General features: G+C 37.8%; 1 protein-coding gene across 1 annotated transcript in view; it reads left to right on the forward strand.

Annotated features, from left to right (window-relative positions):
• Positions 1-22,474, forward strand: part of LOC150079123 (sodium-coupled neutral amino acid transporter 7-like) — a 183,836-nt gene that overhangs the window by 77,873 nt on the left and 83,489 nt on the right. The window contains exon 4 of the mRNA XM_090382961.1: positions 7,598-7,733. Within this exon, the coding sequence (XP_090239087.1) occupies positions 7,598-7,733 (136 nt within the window). The remainder of the gene's footprint in view (positions 1-7,597; positions 7,734-22,474) is intronic.

A 22,474-nucleotide genomic window follows, 5' to 3' on the forward strand; every position in this document is an offset into this window, starting at 1 on the left:
TTCCGGGTAAAATAATGGAGTCACTGGTTAAAGAAGCACTGCAGGATCATCTAGACAAGACTTAAGTTATAGCTCGGACATAGCATGGTTTTGTTAAGGGGAAGTCTTGTCTGACCAATTTGATTGGATACTATGATGCAGTCACAAAAGAACTGGATGCAAAAAATAATTTTGATATCATATATTTGGATCTTAGAAAGGCTTTTGACACTGTTGCGCATGGAAGACTATTGTACAAATTGGAGCAGAATGGTATTAAGGGTAAGTTGCTGCAATGGATAAGTGGGAGAAGACAGAGGGTGGTAATCAATGGGTGCTGCTCTTCGTGGACTAATGTTATTAGTGGAGTCCCACAAGGTTCGGTGTTAGGTCCATTGTTGTTTTGTATATTTATCAATGATATTGATGAAGGTATATCAGGCTTAATGTTGAAGTTTGCAGATGATACAAAGGTTGGCAGGGTTGTTAATGACAGTAATGGCAGTGTGCTACTGCAACAGGATCTAGATAATTTGGGCAGATGGGCTAAGAAGTGGCAACTGAAGTTTAACTTTGACAAATGCAAAGTACTGCATATGGGTAGAAGTAACTGCAGAGAAACATACCAACTGTGTGGTACTACACTTAAGGTGGTAGAAAATGAAAAAGACCTGGGAGTAATTGTGCAGTCAGATATGAAGTTTTCTGAGCAATGCAGACAGGCTGCCAGGGCAGGTCATGGGGTTTTGTCAATGATATATAGGAATTTTGCTAGCAGGGAGTAGGAGGTGATTGTCCCTCTGTATAAAGCAATGGTGAGGCCACACCTTGAGTACTGCGTACAGGTCTAGAGGCCTCATTTTAGGAAGGATGTAGATTTACTTGAGTGTGTACAGAGAAGGGCAACAGGATTGGTGAGGGGAATGAAGGGATCCTCTTACCAAGAGAAGCTTAAGTTCTGCAAATTTCAGTGGCTGGAGACTAGGCACCTGTGTGGTGATCTGATTGAGGTGTATAAGGCCTTGAATGGGTTGAGCACGCTGAATTCTGATGGGATCCTTCCACTTGTTCAGATTACAAACCTACGGGGGCATAAATTCAAATTAAGAAAAGACAGGTGTAGAATAGATGTGCGGAAATTCGCCTTTAGCGAGCAGGTGGTTAATTGCTGGAACAAACTTCCATCTGTTGTTGTGGAAGTTGATAGGTTAAATAAATTTTAGGAGGAACTGGACAGGCATTTGGAGGGAATGGTGTGATTTTTTTTTTTTTTGGCTGATGCTGCATAAGCTCATACACTTTCTTTCTTTGCATCACATGCCACTACTACTACTACATTTAAAGCCGAAATTCAAATAACTATCATCATAGTTTTGTTTCGGTCTTTTATTAGTTTGTTCCTTTTTTGATTTTTGGGAAACAAAAGCTGCAATTGTTCATCCTCACTTTGAAGTGTGACAATATTGTATGCATTTTCATTGACCATAGATGCAATACTAGAAGTACTTCCTTCTCGTTTTAAAGTTCCTTTTTTCAACCACAAATCCATAGTCATTTATTTTAATAATAATATTTTGAAATACTGATAACTATCAAAAAAATTTAGTACTGATATTTATGATATCAGTTCGCTTCCCCCTTCTCCTTCAACCCATGTATTCCAGACTAAATCGCATACGAATGGCATATTAGATTACATCATTGCTACTTTTTCTTAGATGTCATTACTGCTATGCATACTTCTCTATGCAAAAGCCTGCCAAAATAGTGTTCCGCATTCTATTTGATTATTAGTCTATGCCAGTATATTAATAACTGAAAAGAAATATATTGAAAAATATAATGATACAAAAGTGGTGTATGCTACAAATATGCAAAATTTTTTTATTTTATTTTTTAAAATTATTAACTAGGGGGCTTGGTCCCCCGCTCGCTTTGCTCACCCATCCTTATGCTATCTTTTCTACGTAAAATGTAGAGGTATACAGAGTAAGTTAAATCTTTTCTACGTAAAAGACACACCTTTCAAAATGCACTGGTCGATATCTGTTTTCCTGTGCATTTGTAGTGCACAGCATTCTCAAGATCGAATAAATATCACGGTGTACACCCTCCAACATGGTGACAAGCAAAACAGTGGAAAAGCAGTGATTGACAAGTTGTGACTCCCATATTTTGAAAAACATCCTCCTAGGATGTTTTTCCCCACATTTGCCCGTTTTTAAATCTGGAACTCGTTTTCCCATTTTAAAACAACGAGATAAACACCCTACCTAAGATAAGCCCCCCCCCCTCTATGACACAACAATCAGAAAAGAGAGGTGCCTTCACCTATCAATTATCACCATATTCCTTGCTTTCATTGAACTGCCTGCCAGTGTATACTATCCTGGACTTCAGCCAATATCACTATGTAATTATTTACCTGTGTTTACTCAGGAAAAGGCCTTTTGCTTCGGGTTCCATAATACACAAGGAATATTGTTGCACCCTAAAGAGCAGGACTAAAATATTTAACTGAAATATTTACAAACTATACAAATATTTAAAATATTTACAAAATACGAAACCACAGTATTTACAAATATACAATATTCATTGATGTACAAAAAATGTTACAATGGAACATCAAATGTTAGACAGAGAATCAGGTGCACGAGATTGGTGAACGTTATGGAGGCAGTTGTCAATAATTATTTGCATTTGTAGTGACGTAATTGCCTCGCCCTCTTCTCCCATTGGCTCAAATAAATATCACTAGAAGGAAAATTTTTTTAATGTATAGATAGATTATGATTTTTCACAGAACACTTGTTCACATCTAACAGAACACAGTTTAGGAAACACTGATCTAGGTTATTTAAAATTCTGTTCCCCATGGTGAGTTTCCCTTCCAGTCAATTAGGGACAAATTTAAATAACCCATAATATGACATTAACACTTGCTTGCACATTCCATTAACATTAGCGACTCTTGTGACAATTCTCACAGTCCTCTGGTCTGTAGATTACTTCCACTCTCATTGTACATTTACTTCCAACTGACTCGCACCACACAGATCCTATGATGGCAGGTGTAATTCTGATTCAGCAAAAGCTCTTTTTGCACTTAGGCCACTTTGATAAAAAGGGCAATTCCATCACCCCTTTTATCTTCCCTATCCTTCCTAATTACATTGTACATAACACAGTGAAACTTATCATCCCCTGTTTCCATATGGGATCACATTTTCATTAGCCCTATTATGTCAGCATTAGTTGTACTAATCAGGAGTTAAAATTCACACATTTTATTGACTGCACTCCTGTCATTACTGTAGACACATGATTAATGCTAATTATTGTTCTGCTGTTTACCACTCTGACACACCTTTGAAATTATTTAGGCTTATTTTCCTAACTTTATCTTCCTGTTCGTTTGAAATGTTGCCACCTTCAGAACCTTACCAACATTGGCTGCTGCGGGCAACAAACAAGAATTCTTGAGATATGCACAATACTTTGATCCCATATCATGAGATAGACATGTGTCTATAATTCCGCTCTCCCATAATTAGCAGTTTCCCTGTTATCCTTAAGATATCCTCAATGATACTAGCCAAACTCTACACCACCTTGTTCAAATGAATACCTTCTCTCCAAAATAGATTCCTTCTGCCTACAAGTGTGGGCCACACAGATGTTTCTCCAAAAAATCTTGCATAGTCTCTCAAGTCTTGAGTTAATCCGCAAGGCTTTCAGCATATCGTGTCTGGGTAGAATTTCAGACACATACACATTCCAACCTAACTTGCAGCATTTTTTCAGCTTGGTCCTATATTTATCTAACGTATCACCAGGTCATGTTCATTTAATATCATTAATTCCCACATGAATAATAATGGTCTCTTTACTCCCCTTAAAATCTGACAATCTATTAGTAACATCATCATAAGTTTATTGTTCTATATATATAATTACTCTATGAATTAAAATAGAATAAAACAAAAGGTAAAGTCTTTATAAAAATATTTCAAAAAAGAAAATTTCATTAAGGATTTAAAAATTATGCATAACATTTAAAATAAGTTCTAAATAAAATTTAAAAATGCCCTTTTATTTCTTTTAAATTTTAAGGGTAAGTTTAAATTTAAAAAGATAAATTTTTGCTTTTTTATTTTAGTATCACATTTAGGCTTATCAGATTTTTAAAAAGTTTAACTTTTTATGATAAATTCCTACCGAAACAAGTTCTGCTACAACCCCCTTCCCCCATAGGGTTTTAAGCATGTGAGCACACACTTGTACAGCAATGGCAACTCATGGCTAAGTTGCAGGTTTGTGCAGTCAATTTTTTTTTAAAATCAAATGAAGTTGGTTTATAATTATAAAGTACAGCAATACCCCGCATAGCACTGATAATTGGTACCGAAACTATTCCGTGTTATATGAAACCATGCTGATTGAGGTATAATTATAATGGATTTTAATTGAATGCGTACCATAGAAACAGTCTATAAACAAATTATAATAAATCTATAAACAATTTGCACTTGATAGCAAATTAAAAGGATTCGAAATAAAAAAATATCGCAAAAATTTTTTAATGAAAAGGTAACATCATGAGAGACAAGAAAAAAGTTTTAAAAAAGGTGGTTGCTTATTTAGGTATTTCAGTAATGAAGTCTGGTGAAGTCGTCTGTTCATTTTCTTAGCGTTCGCGTCTTTGTAGCATCGAATCTCATTTTGTAAAATTGGCCGTATCTTGATGCTATGTTCAACATTCGGATCTCCATTCATAATCGCCTCGCAGGCCATGTCAACCCCCCGAAAAACTTTCTCCAATCTTCTGTTGAAAATATTTTTGGCACCACTTCAGAATTGTTTTCCTCTTCTTCATATGCAGTTTTCTCATCAATTTCAAGGAGAGTTGCACCATCTAAGTCACTTGCATGCGAGTCAATGCAGTCACATACATTGACAGTGTCTAAAGTTTTGAATCCAAAGTCTTTTCCAATCTTCACAGTGTCTTCAGCAGTTGTCTGAACTTGTGATTCAAAACCAGTGAAATCATTTACCAAATGGGGAAAACATGCTGCCAAAAGAATGCACGTTGTTGGCAGTGATTTCTAGCCAAGATGCAGATATATTTTCAATCGTATTTAAAGGGGTAAAAAAAAAGTGAAATTAAAAGTTTGAAAAGCTGCCACGGCTTCTCAAAAACGAGATGAAATTAAGAATACTGAACACTGTTGCATGTTGCAGCTGACTGCCTGAGGGAAGCTATTGTCACATGCGCATGTGGGACAATAGAGTTGGCACCGCAGCAACTATGTATATGTATCCGTACCTAGGCTATGACAATGCAGCATATATATAGAGTATGTGTCTAGGCTATTGAATGATATGTACAGTTTTAATATGTAAAGTAAATTTTCGAATAAATAAACTAAAGTAAATAAACTTAATTGAAAACCGTGTTATAGTGAAACCCATGCTGTTCAAAGCAGTGCTAAGCGAGGTATTGTTGTATATTAATTACTCGATACTCATCTAGCTTGTATAAACTGTGAAAGAGAATTATGATTAAATCTAATTAAATGTAATATTAATAACTACCTAGTAAACCTAAGCTAAATCGAGCTGTTACCAAATTGTAAATTATTGTAGTGTTCCATTATTTAATCATATTTCCCCAAATCGTGACGGAAGATTGATCATAAATTTACACCACTAGCCAGGTGGCCATTAAAGGCTATTGTAAAACCTCGTTGGTATACAGTAAAGATTTTGTATGCATTGTGTGATTTGGTAATAAAGCATTTTCCTGTACATAAGTACAATGTACCGATATGGGGCACACAATAATGTATGTATTTTTAAGTTTTTATTTTGTGCTGTTTATGTAACTGGTTGCAATCACCCAGCAAGCTCTGGTGGAGACTTGTGCTCAGTGATATCACAACGTCATAGCCACAAAGTTTGATTTAGTTGCAGAATGTTTGTAATATCCAGTGAATGCTTTGTTATGCATGTCATGTTTTGTTGTGTCTTTGCACCACACAAGTATTTAAATTATATGTATAACAACAATTACAGATAATGATTTTTGAAGCTAGAACGTTTCAAAAATCAGAATACAGATTGCTACCATTTTCTTGTTACAAGCTGCCACTGTGGGCATAACACACACAAAAAGACCATAAAAACTAGTATACCACTTGAATAGAATGGATGCAAGAATCTCAAAATAAAAACAAGAGTAAATTGCTGCTTGTTGTGTTATTTGGATTTTAGGAGCATTAGCAACTAAGGCCATATTGCCCCAGGGATATGCGGTGGTCATTCCCTGACCTTTCCGCATCCTCTGTATTTGGTGGTCTCGGGCTCGAACCCCAGTCTAATCAAGAAGCGTGTGCTACGCACTGCTGCTCCTGCCCACCTGGCTACGGAGGTGCCCAGCTTGTCAGTAATCAAAAGTTGGTTACTTATGTGATAACTGAAACTACAACAAAAAAGATGCATCTTTTTTCTAGTCCTAGAATAAGAAAAAATGAATGTTACATTTCCATGTTTTACTTGAATTTATCTTTTACTTGCCTGGAGCTCACCTTATCATATACACTGTCCAGTCAAAACATTATGACCACTCACCTAGTAGTGGGTACGTCCTTCTCTTTCTACCAGTACTACTGTCACACAGCGAGAGGACTCTATAAGTCCTCTGAATTGTAGGAAGTAAGTTGTACCAGTTCACCAGATTGCATCCCATAGATGTGCAGTCAGTAGTCTATGGTAGAGAATCCAAATGCTGGATCTGTTCAGCCACAATGGATAAATTGTTGTTTTTGACATTCAGGATGCAGTCTAGGGTATAAGAGTTCCAAGAAATTCTTCGGAAACATCCACCATACCAAAACAGTGCTGCCACCTGCCTGTTTCTGTTAGATCAGGACATCAGATTGATTCATATTTGCAGTTTTCACCATACTCTCTGTCTACCATCTATAAGGCATAGCAGGAAACATGATTAATCAGAAAAGGCAACTTTTTTCCATTCATCAATCGTCCAACGATGCCATTCATATGCAAACTTTAGGCATCATTGGTAGTGGGTAGCCATAAGCATGGGTAGCTTGATCAGGTGCCCACTCTTGATGACCCATACAGAGGAGAGGGTTCATTGGATCATGGTCTGGGAAACATCGATGGTTGTCTTGTGGTTAAAGTTTGTGATTGGCCAATCCACCATCTTTTGTCTATCAGTTTGAACTGGCAGCTTGGCCTGGCAGCTGCTACTCTGATCACTGTCCATCCACTCTCGTAACACATTAACTACAGCACTTTGTGAACCACCCAAATGATTCACAGTTTTCTAATATTGCCACCCTTTAATTGGTACCCAACAATCATCTTGTGCTGATAAAATATTTTATATGGACCTCATGCTATGAACCTGCAGCATTACATTTACTGACTCTTGCTGTGATACGTGTGCCACCAGGAGGGGAGGAACAGCAGATTCTAAAACATGGGGTTGGTTTAATGTTTTAGCTGGACAGTGTGTATATAATAGCATTATCTAAACATTTCTTGACAGTATAACATTATCTATGTAATGGCTATTTTCTCATTTCAGTACTAGCATCATTATATGGAAATAGATTCTGCCATTTCTGGTATATGAACAGAAATTTTTCAATGACTATTAGTTCAGTTATTTTAATCCTACCTTTCTGCTTTCCAAAAAAGATAGATTTCTTAAAGTATGCTAGGTAAGTCTTACAGTTTTTGGGTTCTTATAAATATAGTAAAAAACTATTATTACAAGTATGGCCTTAAATCTGTCATAATGAACATTATTTAATGTACAAGCATTTTAATGACATTAAACATGGGAGCTACTCTGCTAATAATGAGTTATGTCTAGTTTTTAAGTGTATTGAATTTATCAGATAAATCACATCATTGTAATTTATTTGATGCATTTATGTAACGTACAGCATAACTAGGTGAAAAAACAAGATAATGAATTAAATTAAAAAATAACATTAGTAAGCCTAATTCATATGAAATTTTTTTCACTTCATTGCAGTATCCTTCCAATGGTTGTTGCACAGCAATGTGAATCTGTCAAATAAAAGCTTGTTAATTCCAAAATTGCATTAATTCAATGTGTCTCCCTCTCTCTGCCCTCTTCATTGCTTATATCTTACTTTTGCTAAACTTAATATGAATCATCAGTTTTATTGAGTGTTCAGAGTGCAGTATTTGCTTGATATATGCACTTTTCAATTCACTTTCACTTTATGCAGCAGTGCGTAGCATACGCTTCTTGATTAGACCGGGGTTCGAGCCCGTGACCACCAAATACGGAGGATGCGGAAAGGTCAGGGAATGACCCCGCATATCCCCGGAGCAATATGGCCTTAGTTGCTAATGCTCCTAAAAACCAAATAACAAACAAACTTTCACTTTATGTTCTGAATTTTATTTCTTATAGTTTTTATCACCTATCGCATAGTAATTGGGTTTGGTATGTAAATCAAAGTATTTCAGAACTTAGTTGAATAGCTACTTGGTTGAATAGATAACAAAATAGTTCAGAAATAATTGTACATGTTTTTTTGTGGAATTATAAATATACTATTTATAATTCCAAAAAATATAATATAATATAATATTGGTAGATTTGGAGTTTTTTTTTTTTTTTTTTTAATACTCTCATACTCCCCGTCATACTCTTCATAATGAAATATGAAACAATACAGTTACTGCGCGTACCTGATAAATTGGTAATGTTTGAAAAATTCATTAAAAGAAAGTTGATGAGTTGCTTTATATCTTTTCATCATAAAATATCTTATAGCAAGTAGTGACATCAAAAAGGTCCTAACAACATTACTTCTTTTAACATTGGAATTATCTATGTTTCCTATTGTCTATTAAACTTCTGAGGTTAGGCTATTTGAAGGGATACTCCAGATCTCATCATCACTATCATTTCTTTCTTTCTTTTGCATTTGTGCTTGCACTCAGTCAGTCGTAGGTCATGAGATTTTTTTATTCAACTCCAGAAATTCATTAGCATCATCAGTATTGACTTAAATTAAATTTTCTGTTTATACTCCGGCACGACAACCAAGTCAGTAGAGTTTACAATAAATCGTCAATACAAATATTTATCGTATTTAGTAGTCACGGGCTTGAACCCCGGTCCACTCAAGGAACGCGTGCTATGCACTCTCGCTCCTGACCACTGGGCTACGTCAGGCCTTTCTGGTTAAAATGTTTTGCCCTGTCTGAAATTTCCACTGCAACATTTCCTTGCTCTTCTTGGAAATCTTCATAGTCATGGAAAAACTGTAGGAAAAACTACCTCCAACACCCCTTCATAGTGGATTTCATTATAACTTTCCAACTTGTAGCAGTGTTTCTCACTGTAATATGGATAAAAAAGTTTTTGCTTCCTTCATGTCAATAGCAGCAATAACCTGAGCCATTGTTCTTTTCAAATAATACTGCTTGATAAAAATGACCCCTTGATCTATAGACTGGAGTAGGGAAATGGTTTTAGGAAAGAACACCACTTTAACTTGAATGTGAGAATCTGCAATATGAGAATGACTAGGACCATTGTTGAGGATTAATAATACCTTAAATTCCATGCTTTTTTCCAATAACTATTTTTCCACTTCTACTACAGATAACATAGAGACCAGTCTATAGATCATAGTCTATGTATGTACAATAGAGCATCTTTTACAGAATAATCTTTTTTGTCCGCAGTGAGAACTTCATTACAAGCAAAATCATTCCCACTTTCATTAAAAGGATTAAAATTACTCACTATCCTCACTATCAACTTCTCCCTTATGACGTTTCAGGTTCTCATAGATATGCTTTATTTCTTGAGTTTTTAGTTTCTTCTGCTTGTGCATCTAGGTGCACTATAGCCACAGCAGCTTATGCACTTTTAAACCCCTATAAAACACACACACACACACACACACACACACACACACACACACACACACACACACACACACACACACACACACACACCTATGTGTATACAATTAGAAGAAATTCACTGACTGCTCATAACCCATTTTTATTTTTCATAATTTACTCTTTATATTTCACTGTCATACCACTGTCAATCATGCTAACATTAACTCACAGCCGATAGACACTGTGCCCTCACCACTTTCAGTTCTTCTTATTATTTTCCTTTTCTCTTCAGATGTATTGCACATGCTTTTTATTTTTAATCCCACTAGAACTGTATGTACCCTCATTTAGGTTACTGTTTTCAATCATCTAAATCACATGGTAAACAGCAGTACTGTATTACATAAATATTTCTTCAATTACTGTTACATTCTAACCACGAGAACATGTAACCACTACAGCAATGTATATGAGACTGTTGAAATGATACTAAAAGAGAAACCAAAACAAAGGTTTTAGTTTTGTTTTTTGATTTATAAAGCATATTAGCTTCTAATCTCATAAAATTAATAAATTTTCTTTTACATTCTGGGGCAGCAACAAATATTATTAGAAACTAATGAAGATAATAGTAATACACAATGATGATAAATTAAAGGACAATGTGATCATGAAATTTAATATAAACTGGAACAGAAGTAATCAGAAATAGAAAACTTCAAAGATTCTGAATCAAAGAAATGTTTAGGAAATAAACCCTCAAATATTATTGAATAATAGTGACTTTGTGCTGCACTTAAACCTAAGGACATGAAAAATAGTGAATTAAACTCCATTGTTAGGTGCCAAAAAGTGATTTCTGACTATCCTCTTAGGCCACCCTAAGAAAACTTAAATTTAATGGAAGCAAAAATGTAAGAAAATTGAAAGCATTAGCAGAGGCATATGATGCAAGAAAGCAAGCTTATGCAGCATCAGCCAAAAAAAAAAAAAAAAAAAATGCTCCCATTTCACCCCTCCATTTGTTCCAAATGCCTGTCCAGCTCTGTCTGCCTTAAATTTATTTAGGCTATTAGCTTCCACAACAAGAGATGGAAGCCTGTTCCACCAATCAATTACCCAGAGTAATTTTTTTACCATCTTTTTCACTTTGCACTTCCCTGAGTGTAGTACCACAGAGTTGGAACGTTTCTCTTTGGTTATCGCTACCCATATGCAGTAGCATTTCTCAATGTTAAACTTCAGTTGCCATTTCTCAGCCCATTTTCCCAACTTATCTAGATCCAGTTGGAGTAGTAGTAGTAGTAGTAGTAGTGGCATGTGATGCAAGAAAGCAAGTGTATGAGCTCATGCAGCATCAGCCAAAAAAAAAAAAAAAATTACACCATTCCCTCCAAATGCCTGTCCAGTTCCTCCTTAAATTTATTCAACCTATCAACTTCCACAACAGATGGAAGTTTGTTCCAGCAATTAACCACCCGCTGGCTAAAGGCAAATTTCTTCACATCTATTCTACATCTGTCTTTTCTTAATTTGAATTTATGCCCCCTTAGGTTCGTACTCTGAACAAGTGGAAGGATCCCATCAGAATTCAGTGTGCTCAACCCATTCAAGGCCTTATACACCTCAATCAGATCACCGCGCAGGTGCCTAGTCTCCAGCCACTGCAATTTGCAGAACTTAAGCCTCTCTTGGTAAGAGGATCCCTTCATTCCCCTCACCAATCTTGTTGCCCTTCTCTATACATGCTCAAGTAAATCTACATCCTTCCTAAAATGAGGCCTCCAGACCTGTATGCAGTATTCAAGGTGTGGCCTGACCATTGCCTTATACAGAGGGACACCTCCAATCACCTCCTTTTCCCTGCTAGCAAAATTCCTATATATCATTGACAAAAACCCCATGACCTGCCCTGGCAGCCTGTCTGCATTGCTCAGAAAACTTCATATCTGACTGCACAATTACTCCCAGGTCTTTTTCATTTTCTACCACCTTAAGTGTAGTACCACACAGTTGGTACGTTTCTCTGGAGTTACTTCTACCCATATGCAGTACTTTTTATTTGTCAAGGTTAAACTTCAGTTGCCACTTCTTAGCCCATCTGCCCAAATTATCTAGATCTTGTTGCAGTAGCACATTTCCATTACTGTCATTAACAACCCTGCCAACCTTTGTATCATCTGCAAACTTCGACACTAAGCCTGATATACCTTCATCAATATCATTGATAAATATACAAAACAACAGAGGACCCAACACCGAACCCTGTGGGACTCCACTAATAACGTTAGTCCACGAAGATCAGCACCCAATAATTACCACCTTCTGTCTTCTCCCACTCAACCATCCTTTTATAGATTGTAGCAACTTACCCTTAATACCATTCTGCTCCAATTTGTACAATAGTCTTCCATGTGCAACAGTGTCAAAAGCTTTCCTGAAATCCAAATATATGATATGAAAATTATTTTTTGCATCCAGTTCCTTTGTAACCACATCATAATATCCTATCAAATTTGTCAGACAAGACCTTCCGTTAACAAACCCATGCTGTGTCTGAATTATTGCTGCAGTCTTGTCTAGATGATCCTGCAATGCATGTTTAACCAGTGACTCCATTATTTTATCCGGAACAGAAGTTAAACTAACTGGTCTGTAATTACTCGTGTCACCCTTCGATCCCCATTTGTGAATTGGGGATACATTTGCACATCTCCAGTCCATGGGAACCTCCCTTGAGTCCAAGGATGCTCTCATAATTATGGCTAAGGGTTTGCTTAGTTGTTGCTTTGCCACCTCCTTTAATATAACTGGATAGATTCCATCCACTTCCATCCACTTAACTTAAACAATTTCTCCTCCACTTTGCTCTCAGTTATTACAAAATCATTAAGCACCCTGCTACAATTTGATAACCTTCTGCCATTTTCAAACCTTAATAACTCCTCATGTATGAATGTAGATGCAAAATACTCATTCAGTTTGTTTGCTATCTGAGCAGGATCATCAACAGTCAAACCATCGATATCAAGTGGACCAATCAGATTCATCCCCTTCCTTTTAGAGTTTATATAAGAAAAGAAATCCTTGCTGTTTTTCTTAGCATCTTTTGCCAAAGATTTCTTGTAATCTGCCTTCACCTGCCTAACCTCATTTGTGACCTGATTACAGACTAACTTATATCTGCCATAGGCTTCTGAGTTGCTTGATAATTTATATGCATCCCATGCATTTTTCTTCTCTGTTGATAACCATTTGAATAGAAACCAATAACCGGAAACGTCACTGTAAGTCAGTAGACGGTTTCTCCAAGAAAGCGTTCAAGACTTGAATTTTCCAGCCTGTGTTTTGTTCACGGATGAGGCTTATTTCACTCGGGAAGGCTTATTCAATTAACACAATGCTCATGTGTCGGCTCACAACAACCCACACGGTGTGTGCCCCCTGCGGCACATCATCGCTTCGCAATAAATGTGTGGGCAGGTATGATCGGTGACTGCTTAGTCCGCCCATACCTGTTACCATCCCTCATGAACTCCCCTAAATATCGGATCTTTCTTGAACAAGTTCTACCAGAGTTACTTGACGATGTTCCAGCAAATGTGAGACGCAACATTTGATTTCAACATGAAGGGGTGCCTACCCATTATGGAAGGTGTGTTCGTGACCATTTGAACAGGCGTTTTGGGTGTCGATGGATTGGCCGTGGTGGATCTGTTGCCTGGCCCCCCCCACGCTCACCTGATTTATTGAGCTGTGGGGGGCCCTCAAATCTATCGTGTATGAATCGCCTGTGGAGATGGAAATGGATATCGTGGTGAGACTCGTCTGCACTGCTGCTACTGTCAAAGAAACTCCAGGTGTTTTCGACCGTGTCTGCCAATCCATGCTGCGTCGGTGTCACGCATGCATCGTGTCTCATGGTGGAACCTTCGAGCATTTGTTGTAACATCATGAAATGCATCCATCTCGTACTCCATTGTTAATATTATGTCAAATAAATGTTTGCCACTAATTACTGTCTTGTATCATTTCTGCTTCTTGTGCCTCTGCTACTACTTTCCAGTGACGTTTCTGGTTATGGGTTCCTATGCGATTCATATTCCTTTAGATGTTACCTACCTCCCCTAAACGTTTGTACCAATATTTTTGAGACACCCTGTATATGGAGAGTACATAGAATAGGATTAAAGTTCCTGTGAAGTTTCACCTTTCTAGGGCTATTATTTCTAGGTAAGGGTAAGAGCTTTTTGATGCCCCCCTCATGTAGTAAATAAATTTTATGAATTTGTGGTACTGGTCAAGGCATCAAAGGCAGATATTGTTGGGATATCAGAGACGTGGTGTGACACAGATATAAGGAATGCAGAATTGGAATTTGAGGAGTACAATGTGTACAAAAAGGATAGAAGGGGAGGAGGGGGTTATGTTGTTAGTTAAGAAACACAAAATCTAAGGAAGATCATCCACTTGATATGGGTGGACAGTGCAGTGTTGAGTCTGTTTGGTGTGATATAAGCACTGGGAAAGCAAAATTCAGAGTAGGAGTGTATTATTGGCCTAATGACTCTTAGTACAATGAACAAGTGTACTCTGTAAACTGGATGAAGTGTGATAGGGAGTTGAGATATTGTAATAGCTGGGCTTCTGAACCTCGGGGGATGATTGTGAAGACATTGTCTATATATTGACACCAGAGGGTGATGGGAACTGGTAGGTTTAAGATTATGTGGGCCAGTAAATCAGATTGTCTTATAATGAGAGATTTTTATCTACCCAGATATTGACTGGAACTTGTGTTGGTTGCTCCCACACTAGCAAGAACTTTCGTAGATTTATTGGATGATTGTTTTCTACAGCAGCATGTTTGAGAGGTAACCAGAGGGAGTAATACTCTTGATCTGATTATCAGCAGTTATTCTTCATGCATTAAGAATCTTCAGATAAAGAAACTACTAGGTGGCAGTGATCACAGTGTTAGTGATGTGTGATTTACTCAAAGATGTAACTACCATTAGGGGTAAAGGGAAGGGTTTTTGTTTTCATAAAGGTGACTACAGTGTTCTCAGATAGTCTGTAATCAGTTTTTAAATACTATATTGTGGGACCAACTGACGATGTTACCAATAGCAAATTCTAAATGGGAATTATTCTTGGAAGCTACTAGGCTTTTCATGCCAGCTAAGAAATACTGTTCAAGGTTTAGGTCTAAATGGATTTCAGATGAACTAATGAGGCTCATGGTAGAGAAGAAAAATGCATTAGATGTATATAAATTATCAGAAGATACAGATGCCTGTGGTCAATATAAGATAGTCTGTAATCAAGTCACAAAAGAGGTAAAGCAAGCAAAGGCAGATTACGAGAAATCCTTGACAAAGAATTCAAAGAAAAATAGTAAAGACCTCTTTACTTATGTAAACTCTAGAAGGAAGGGGATGAATCAGATTGGTTCACTTGAAATCTATGGTTTAATTGTTGATGATTGTGCTCAGGTAGCTGACATACTGAATGAGTATTTTGCATCTACATTTGTACATTCACACATGAGGAATTCTGTAGGGAAGTGGAGCCCTGAAGCTTATCAAACTTAAATGATTTTGTAATAACTGAGAGCAAAGTGGAGGAGAGATTGTTGAAGTTAAACATAAGGAAAACACCTGGGGTAGTAGTAGTAGTGGCATGTGATGCAAGAAAGCAAGTGTATGAGCTTATGCAGCATCAGTCAAAAAAAAAAAAAAAAAAATCACACCATTCCCTCCAAATGCCTGTCCAGTTCCTCCCTAAATTTATTCAACCTATCAACTTCCCCAACGACAGATGGCGTCTCCGTAGCCAGGTGGGAAGGAGCAGCAGTGCGTAGCATACGCTTCTTGATTTAGACCGGGGTTCGAGCCCGTCACCACCAAATACGCAGGATGCGGAAAGGTCAGGGAATGACCACCGCATATCCCCGGAGCAATATGGCCTTAGTTGCTAATGCTCCTAAAAACCAAATAACAAACAAACAACGACAGATGAAAGTTTGTTCCAGCAATTAACCATCCGCTGGCTAAAGGCAAATTTCTGCACATCTATTCTACATCTGTCTTTTCTTAATTTGAATTTATACTCCCTTAGGTTTGTAAGCAGGCCCTTAGCCATGATTATGAGGGCATCCTTGGACTCAGGGCAAGTCTCCCATGGGCTGGAGGTGTGCAAATGTATCCTCAATTTACAAAGGGGGGGTTGAAAGGTGACACAAGTAATTTCACATATGTTAGTTTAATTTCTGTTCTGGTGAAATAATGAAGTCACTGGTTAAAGAAGCACTGCAAGATAATCTAGATAAGACTGCAGTGATAATTCAGAATTCTCACTGAATTCAGATAATTCAGGGTTTGGTAAGGTGAAGTCTGGTCTGACCAATTTTATTGGATAATAAGATGTGGTCACAAAAGAACTAGATGAAAAAAATAATTTTGAAATCATATACTTGGATTTCAGGAAAGCTTTTGATACTGTTGCACATAAAAGATTGCTGTACACACACACTGGAGCAATGTGGTGTTAAGGGCAAGTTACTGTTATGGATAAGGGGATGGCTGATCGGGAGAAGACAGAATGGTATCAAAGGACACTGTTCTTCGTGGACAGCATCTGGAGACTAGGCACCTGCGAGGTGATCTAATTGAGATGTATAAGGCCCTGAATGGTTTGAGCAAGCTCAGTGCTGAAGGGATTCTTCCTCTTGCTCAGATTCCATGCCCTAGAGACATAAATTCAAATTGAGGAAAGACAGTTGTAGAATAGACCTGCTGGCTAAAGGAAATTTTCCTTTAGCCAGCAGATCTAAAGCAGGTGATTGATTGCTGGAACAAACTTCCATCTGTCGTTGTGGAAGTTGACAGTTTAAATAAATTTAAGGCTGAACTAGACAAACTTTTGGAATGATTGGATAGGTGAAATGGTAAGTTTTTTTTTTTTTTTTTTTTCTTTTCCATTTTGGCTGATGCTATACAAGCTTCCTTTCTTGCATCATATGCCTCTACTAATGGTGATCATCTGAGGAAGAAAAAAAAATAGAAAAAGCTACCATCACCCTCTAGTAATTTCTTTAATTTTTCTTTAAACTACCCACTTCCACAATACCAGGTGGAAATTTGTTCCAACAATTAATTACTCTCTGGCTCAAAAGCAAATTTTTGTATATGTATCCTTCAGCTGTTATTTTTCAATTTAAGTTTGTCTTGTATGTGTGTGTGCATGCACATTGTCCAAAAAAGAGTAAGGAGCCATCGGCATCTGTTGGATTTTCTGATGCTGACCGAGTGTTACGGTCAGCATCGAATGTATGGCGTATGGCCATATGGTCAGATATTGTCAGGCAGATATGAGGGACACAGCTACTCATTTAAGGAGTGTAATAAGATAAATGAGCCTCCTAAGTGTGCTAACTGCCGGCAGAGGAAATGTCCCTCTGAGTGCGCTGCCATAGACCAGAGTTATCCAGAATATCTTAAGGCTATAGTCTTCATAAAAAGAAGAACGGATTATGATGACTCTATATGGATGCCACAGGTGTTGCTCTGAGGTGCCTTCCCTCAGTTGGCATCTGAAGAGCTTGTATTATAGGCACCGATAAGAAGTTTATGGCTGTGCTTGCTGGTGGCCTTGAGACTGCTGTCAGCTTGTGTATGCTGGGGTGTGCATTGGAGCTCCCTATAATGGTGTGGGTTCCCATTATGTAATAATGGCTCTCTGTGAACGGGAGTTGTGCTATGCATGTTTGTCAAGAATGATGAACTATGAACTTGAGTTAGTTTGTAGTTCAAGCTGTGTAGCTTTGATAAGGTGAAGGAATTGTTATTAGTTATATATTTTGATGAGCAATAATAATTCACCAGGTAGGGATGGTAACTTGTATTGGGGATGGAGATGCCGCCTGCGTCGCAAGGCTAAAGGTCGTTTCTCCCCTTCTGTCATTGAGTTATGTGCAATATGTGAAATTCTAACCAAGAAAGGTTTAGATACAACTAGTGGCATATGGGTGGAAGCCCAGGTGCAGCTAGGACAGAGGTTCACATAAATGACAAATGACACCAGATGGAAATTTGTTCCAACAATCAATTACTCTGGCTCTAAAACAAATTTTTGCATATCTATCCTCAGAGGCGGATTTAACGGCGGGCGCACCTGGCACGCGCGCCCTGGGCCCCAACTTCTGAAGGGCCCACGCAAAACCCCAACAAATTAGTTGAACATATTAGTTCAAAACTTTGTGATTATTATTATGCTATTATTAATTATATTATACATATATTATATTCAAATTTTATTGGAAATAAAACATTAATAGTACATAATATTTTTTATTTATTTAAAAAAATGGTTAACATGTATTTTTATTTTCCCTGTCTCTCTTTTTTTAAGGGGCCCAATATTTTCTTCTGCGCTCGAGGCCTCAACCGACCTTAATCCGCTCCTGTCTATCCTAAAGCCATCATTTAAGTTTCTGGTGTGTGTGTGTGTGTGTGTGTGTGTGAGAGAGAGAGAGAGAGAGAGAGAGAGAGAGAGAGAGAGAGAGAGAGAGAGAGAGAGAGAGAGAGAGAGAGAGAGAGAGAGAAAGAAAGAAAGAAAGGATGCCATCAGCATTTACTGTACTTAATCCATTTAAAGCCTTAAACTTTAGTCAAGATACCTAGTTTGCAGATGCTGAAATATTTGCAGAACTGAAGTATTTCTTGATAAGTGACTTTGTGTCCCTAACTAATCTTGTTCCTTTTCTCTGCACCCATTCCAGCCTATTCACGTCCTTTCTAATATGAGGCATCCAAACCAGCATGCACTACTCGAGATATGGCCTAACTATTTCATTATACAGTGGCATGAACCTCTCCTTGTTGCCACTAGCAGAATTCCTATATATCATTAACAGAGCCCCACGAGCTGCCTTACAATCTCTACACTACTCAGAGAACATCGTATAGGACTGTATAATTACTTCCAGATCTTTTTCCTTTTGCACTACCTTGAGTGGTGCCTGTGCAGACATTGCTCCTTAAAGCTCTTCAAACAGAGAAGTTTTTCCTGATTTATTTTCTGCTTTATTAGTTTAAATTGTCATATTAACTTATTTTCTAGAGTAGCTTTATATTCCTAGTTACGATACTTAGTTTAAAGTTTAACTTAGACAGAGATTTCGTAGATATTACTTAGTATCGGTAACGGTATCAAATCCACGTGTCACAAATTGAACGAGAGGTCTTTTAACCAAATTTAGTCGATTTATTAACCAATTGTTATATCAAATTATCTTCTATAAGTAGATTATAGACCTAGTCAGGATCCTTAGTTTATTCTAAATGGAGATAGCGAGATTTCGAAGCTAATCAATACTTACGAGTCCGTAGAAATACCGTTCGTGAATTCCCGCCATTTTTACACAATAGCATAAGCTTAGTGTAGTATATTGCATAATATAATATTGTCAATTAATCAGTAAATCTATTAATCTTGATAAACTTTATTGTCAATTAAATTGTATTTTTAACTCTATAAATATATATAACGACTTAATCGTAACAAATAATTAATACATAACTATAGTGGTACACGTGATACGGAAGTTGTATAAAGGGAACACTAGATACCGAAAAAAAAAAAAAAAATATATATATATATATATATATATATATATATATATATATATATATAACATAACTGTTTTGGGATATAACTTAAGGATTTAATTTTTGTTTTAAATTTTATTGAATTAAATTGGAATCATGACTCTGACCAGAGCAGCAAAGCAAAAGGCTCAAGTTAATGGGAGTGCTGTGGTTCAGGGGAGAACTGAGGGGGGGCAGTTGCCCTCTGAATCACAGTCTATTAAAATGCACTGTTTGCTTGATGTTTGCGGAGCAGTCGGGTACGGGACATGATACTGCCAAGGGGGATGTCTTTGTGTGTGCACGATGTAAGGAGTGCAAGGAAATCAGGCGACAACTCAGCGTTGTTATGGGCCTTTATGAGACCTTGAAGGACAGGGTGGATGCCCTCGAAGGAAATAAATTGAGGGGCCCATCAAGCTCTCAGCTGCCCACATCAACGCCAGAGCTTGCACTTGGTCATCAGGCAACACAGGGGCAGCCCCCTAGGCAGAATGCGCTGGTCCCACAGGAACTAGTAGTTGTTGGTGACTCTATTGTCAGGGAAACGGGGAACATGCTTTGTAAAAAGGATAGGTGGAATAGGACCAGGGTATGTCTGCCAGGGGCAAAGGTTGATGACGTTGTAGAGCGGATATCATCTTTTAAGGGCACAAAAGGTGATATAGTTGTACACGTTGGCACTAATGATATTAAGAGTAGGAGACCAGCGGAATTACTTAGCAAGTACAGGTCACTGTTGAAAAAAAGCCGTGAATTAGGGTTGAACTTGAAAGTGTCTGCAATTCTGCCCAGACACGATAGGAGGGAGTATATGATGAGAGCCTTGTCGATCAATTCGGCCCTGGAGGGATTGTGCAAGGCTCAAGGGGTAGAATTTTTTTCAGCCTGGACTATACTTGTTAACAGGAGAGATTGCTTCTACAGGGATGGGATACACTTAAATAGAAAGGGTGCAAGAATTTTTGCTGATGCTGTCGAGGCAGTGTTAGGTGGGTCGGAAAACTGCTAGTTGGGGGGGATACAAGGACTAATAGATTAACAGTAGCCACTGGCAGAGGTGGAAGTGATTCTTGCACTGCTTCTATTCAAATGAGCAGAAGTCTGAAAAACAAGATGCAGGATATTTCAGAGACTGCTGGTAGTCATTGCGTTACAAGTAAACACATGGGTTGTGTTAGGGTAGCTAAGAATAGAAACAGGTGCATGTATACCTGCGTGTACACCAATGCTAGGAGTTTGGTAAATAAATTTGATGAATTTGAGGTATTGCTCAAAACATCAAAGGCAGATATTGTTGGGATATCAGAGACGTGGTGTCACACAGATATAAGTAATGCGGAACTGGAATTTGGGGAATACAATGTATATAGAAAGGATAGACAGGACAGGAGGGGAGGAGGGGTTATGCTATTAATTAAGAAACACATAAAGTCAAAGGAAGTGAAGCCAATTGACATCGATGGACAGGGCAGTGTCGAGTCAGTTTGGTGTGACATAAGCATAGGGAAATCAAAATTGAGAGTAGGAGTGTGATATAGGCCTAATGACTCTGATGAGTATAATAATATATTGTACAGGGAAATAGAGTGGGCCAGTAAATCAGAGAGTCTTATAATGGGGGATTTTAATTTCCCAGATATTGACTGGAATTTGTGGATTGGTCACTCGCACACCAGCAAGGCTTTTGTGGATTTATTGGATGATTGTTTTCTACATCAGCATGTTCGTGAGGCAACAAGAGGGAGCAATACTCTTGATCTGATTATCAGTAGTGATTCTTCATGCATTAAGAACCTGCAGATAAATGAACCACTAGGTGGCAGTGATCACAGTGTGTTGAAGTGGGATTTACTCAAGGAGGTAACTACCATCAGAGGTAAAGGGAAGGGTTTTTGTTTTCGTAAAGGCGACTATGATGGTCTGAGACAGTATTTAAATTCTATACAGTGGGACCAACTGATGATGTTACCAACAGCAAACTCAAAATGGGAAGCATTCAAGGAACTAATCTTGGTGGCTACCAGGCTTTACATACCAACTAAGAAATATTGTTCAAGGTTTAGGCCTAAATGGTTGTCAGATGGACTAATGAGACATGTGGCAGAGAAGAAAAATGCATGGGATACATACAAATTAATGGGTGACATGGAAGCCTATGATAGATATAAGTTGGTCTGTAACCAAGTCACAAAGGAGATTAGGCAGGCAAAGGCAGACTACGAAAAATCCTTGGCAAAGGATGCAAAGAAAAACAGAAAGGAGTTCTTTACATACTTGAACTCGAGAAGGAAAGGGATGAATCAGATTGGTCCACTGGATATTGATGGTTCAACAGTTGAGGATCCTGCTCAGGTGGCTAACAATCTAAACGAGTATTTTGCATCTACATTCACGCATGAGGAGTTATTCAGGAAGGAGAATGATGTAGGTAAAGTAAACATTGGCAGTGAGCTGGTTGATTTTGTAATAACTGAGAGGAAAGTGGAGGAGAGATTGTTGAGGATAAACATAAAAAAGGCACCTGGGGTGGATGGGATCTATCCAGTTATATTAAAGGAGGCAGCAAAGGAAGTATGCAAACCCCTAGCCATAATTATGAGAGCTTCTTTGGACTCAGGGGAGGTACCCATAGACTGGAGATGTGCAAATGTAACCCCAATTCACAAAGGAGGATCAAAGGCTGACACAAGTAATTATAGACCTGTTAGTTTAACTTCTGTTCCAGGTAAATTAATGGAGGCACTGGTTAAAGAAGCACTGCAGGATCATCTAGACAAGAATTCAGTTATAGCTCAGACGCAGCATTGTTTTGTTAGGGGCAGGTCTTGCCTGACCAATTTGATTGGATACTATGATGTAGTCACAAAAGAACTGGATGCAGGGAATAACTTTGATATTATATATTTGGA

This window comes from Mastigoproctus giganteus, chromosome 10 (genome assembly GCF_048544385.1).
Source record: "Mastigoproctus giganteus isolate SK-2022 chromosome 10, ASM4854438v1, whole genome shotgun sequence".
Lineage (NCBI taxonomy): Eukaryota > Metazoa > Arthropoda > Arachnida > Uropygi > Thelyphonidae > Mastigoproctus > Mastigoproctus giganteus.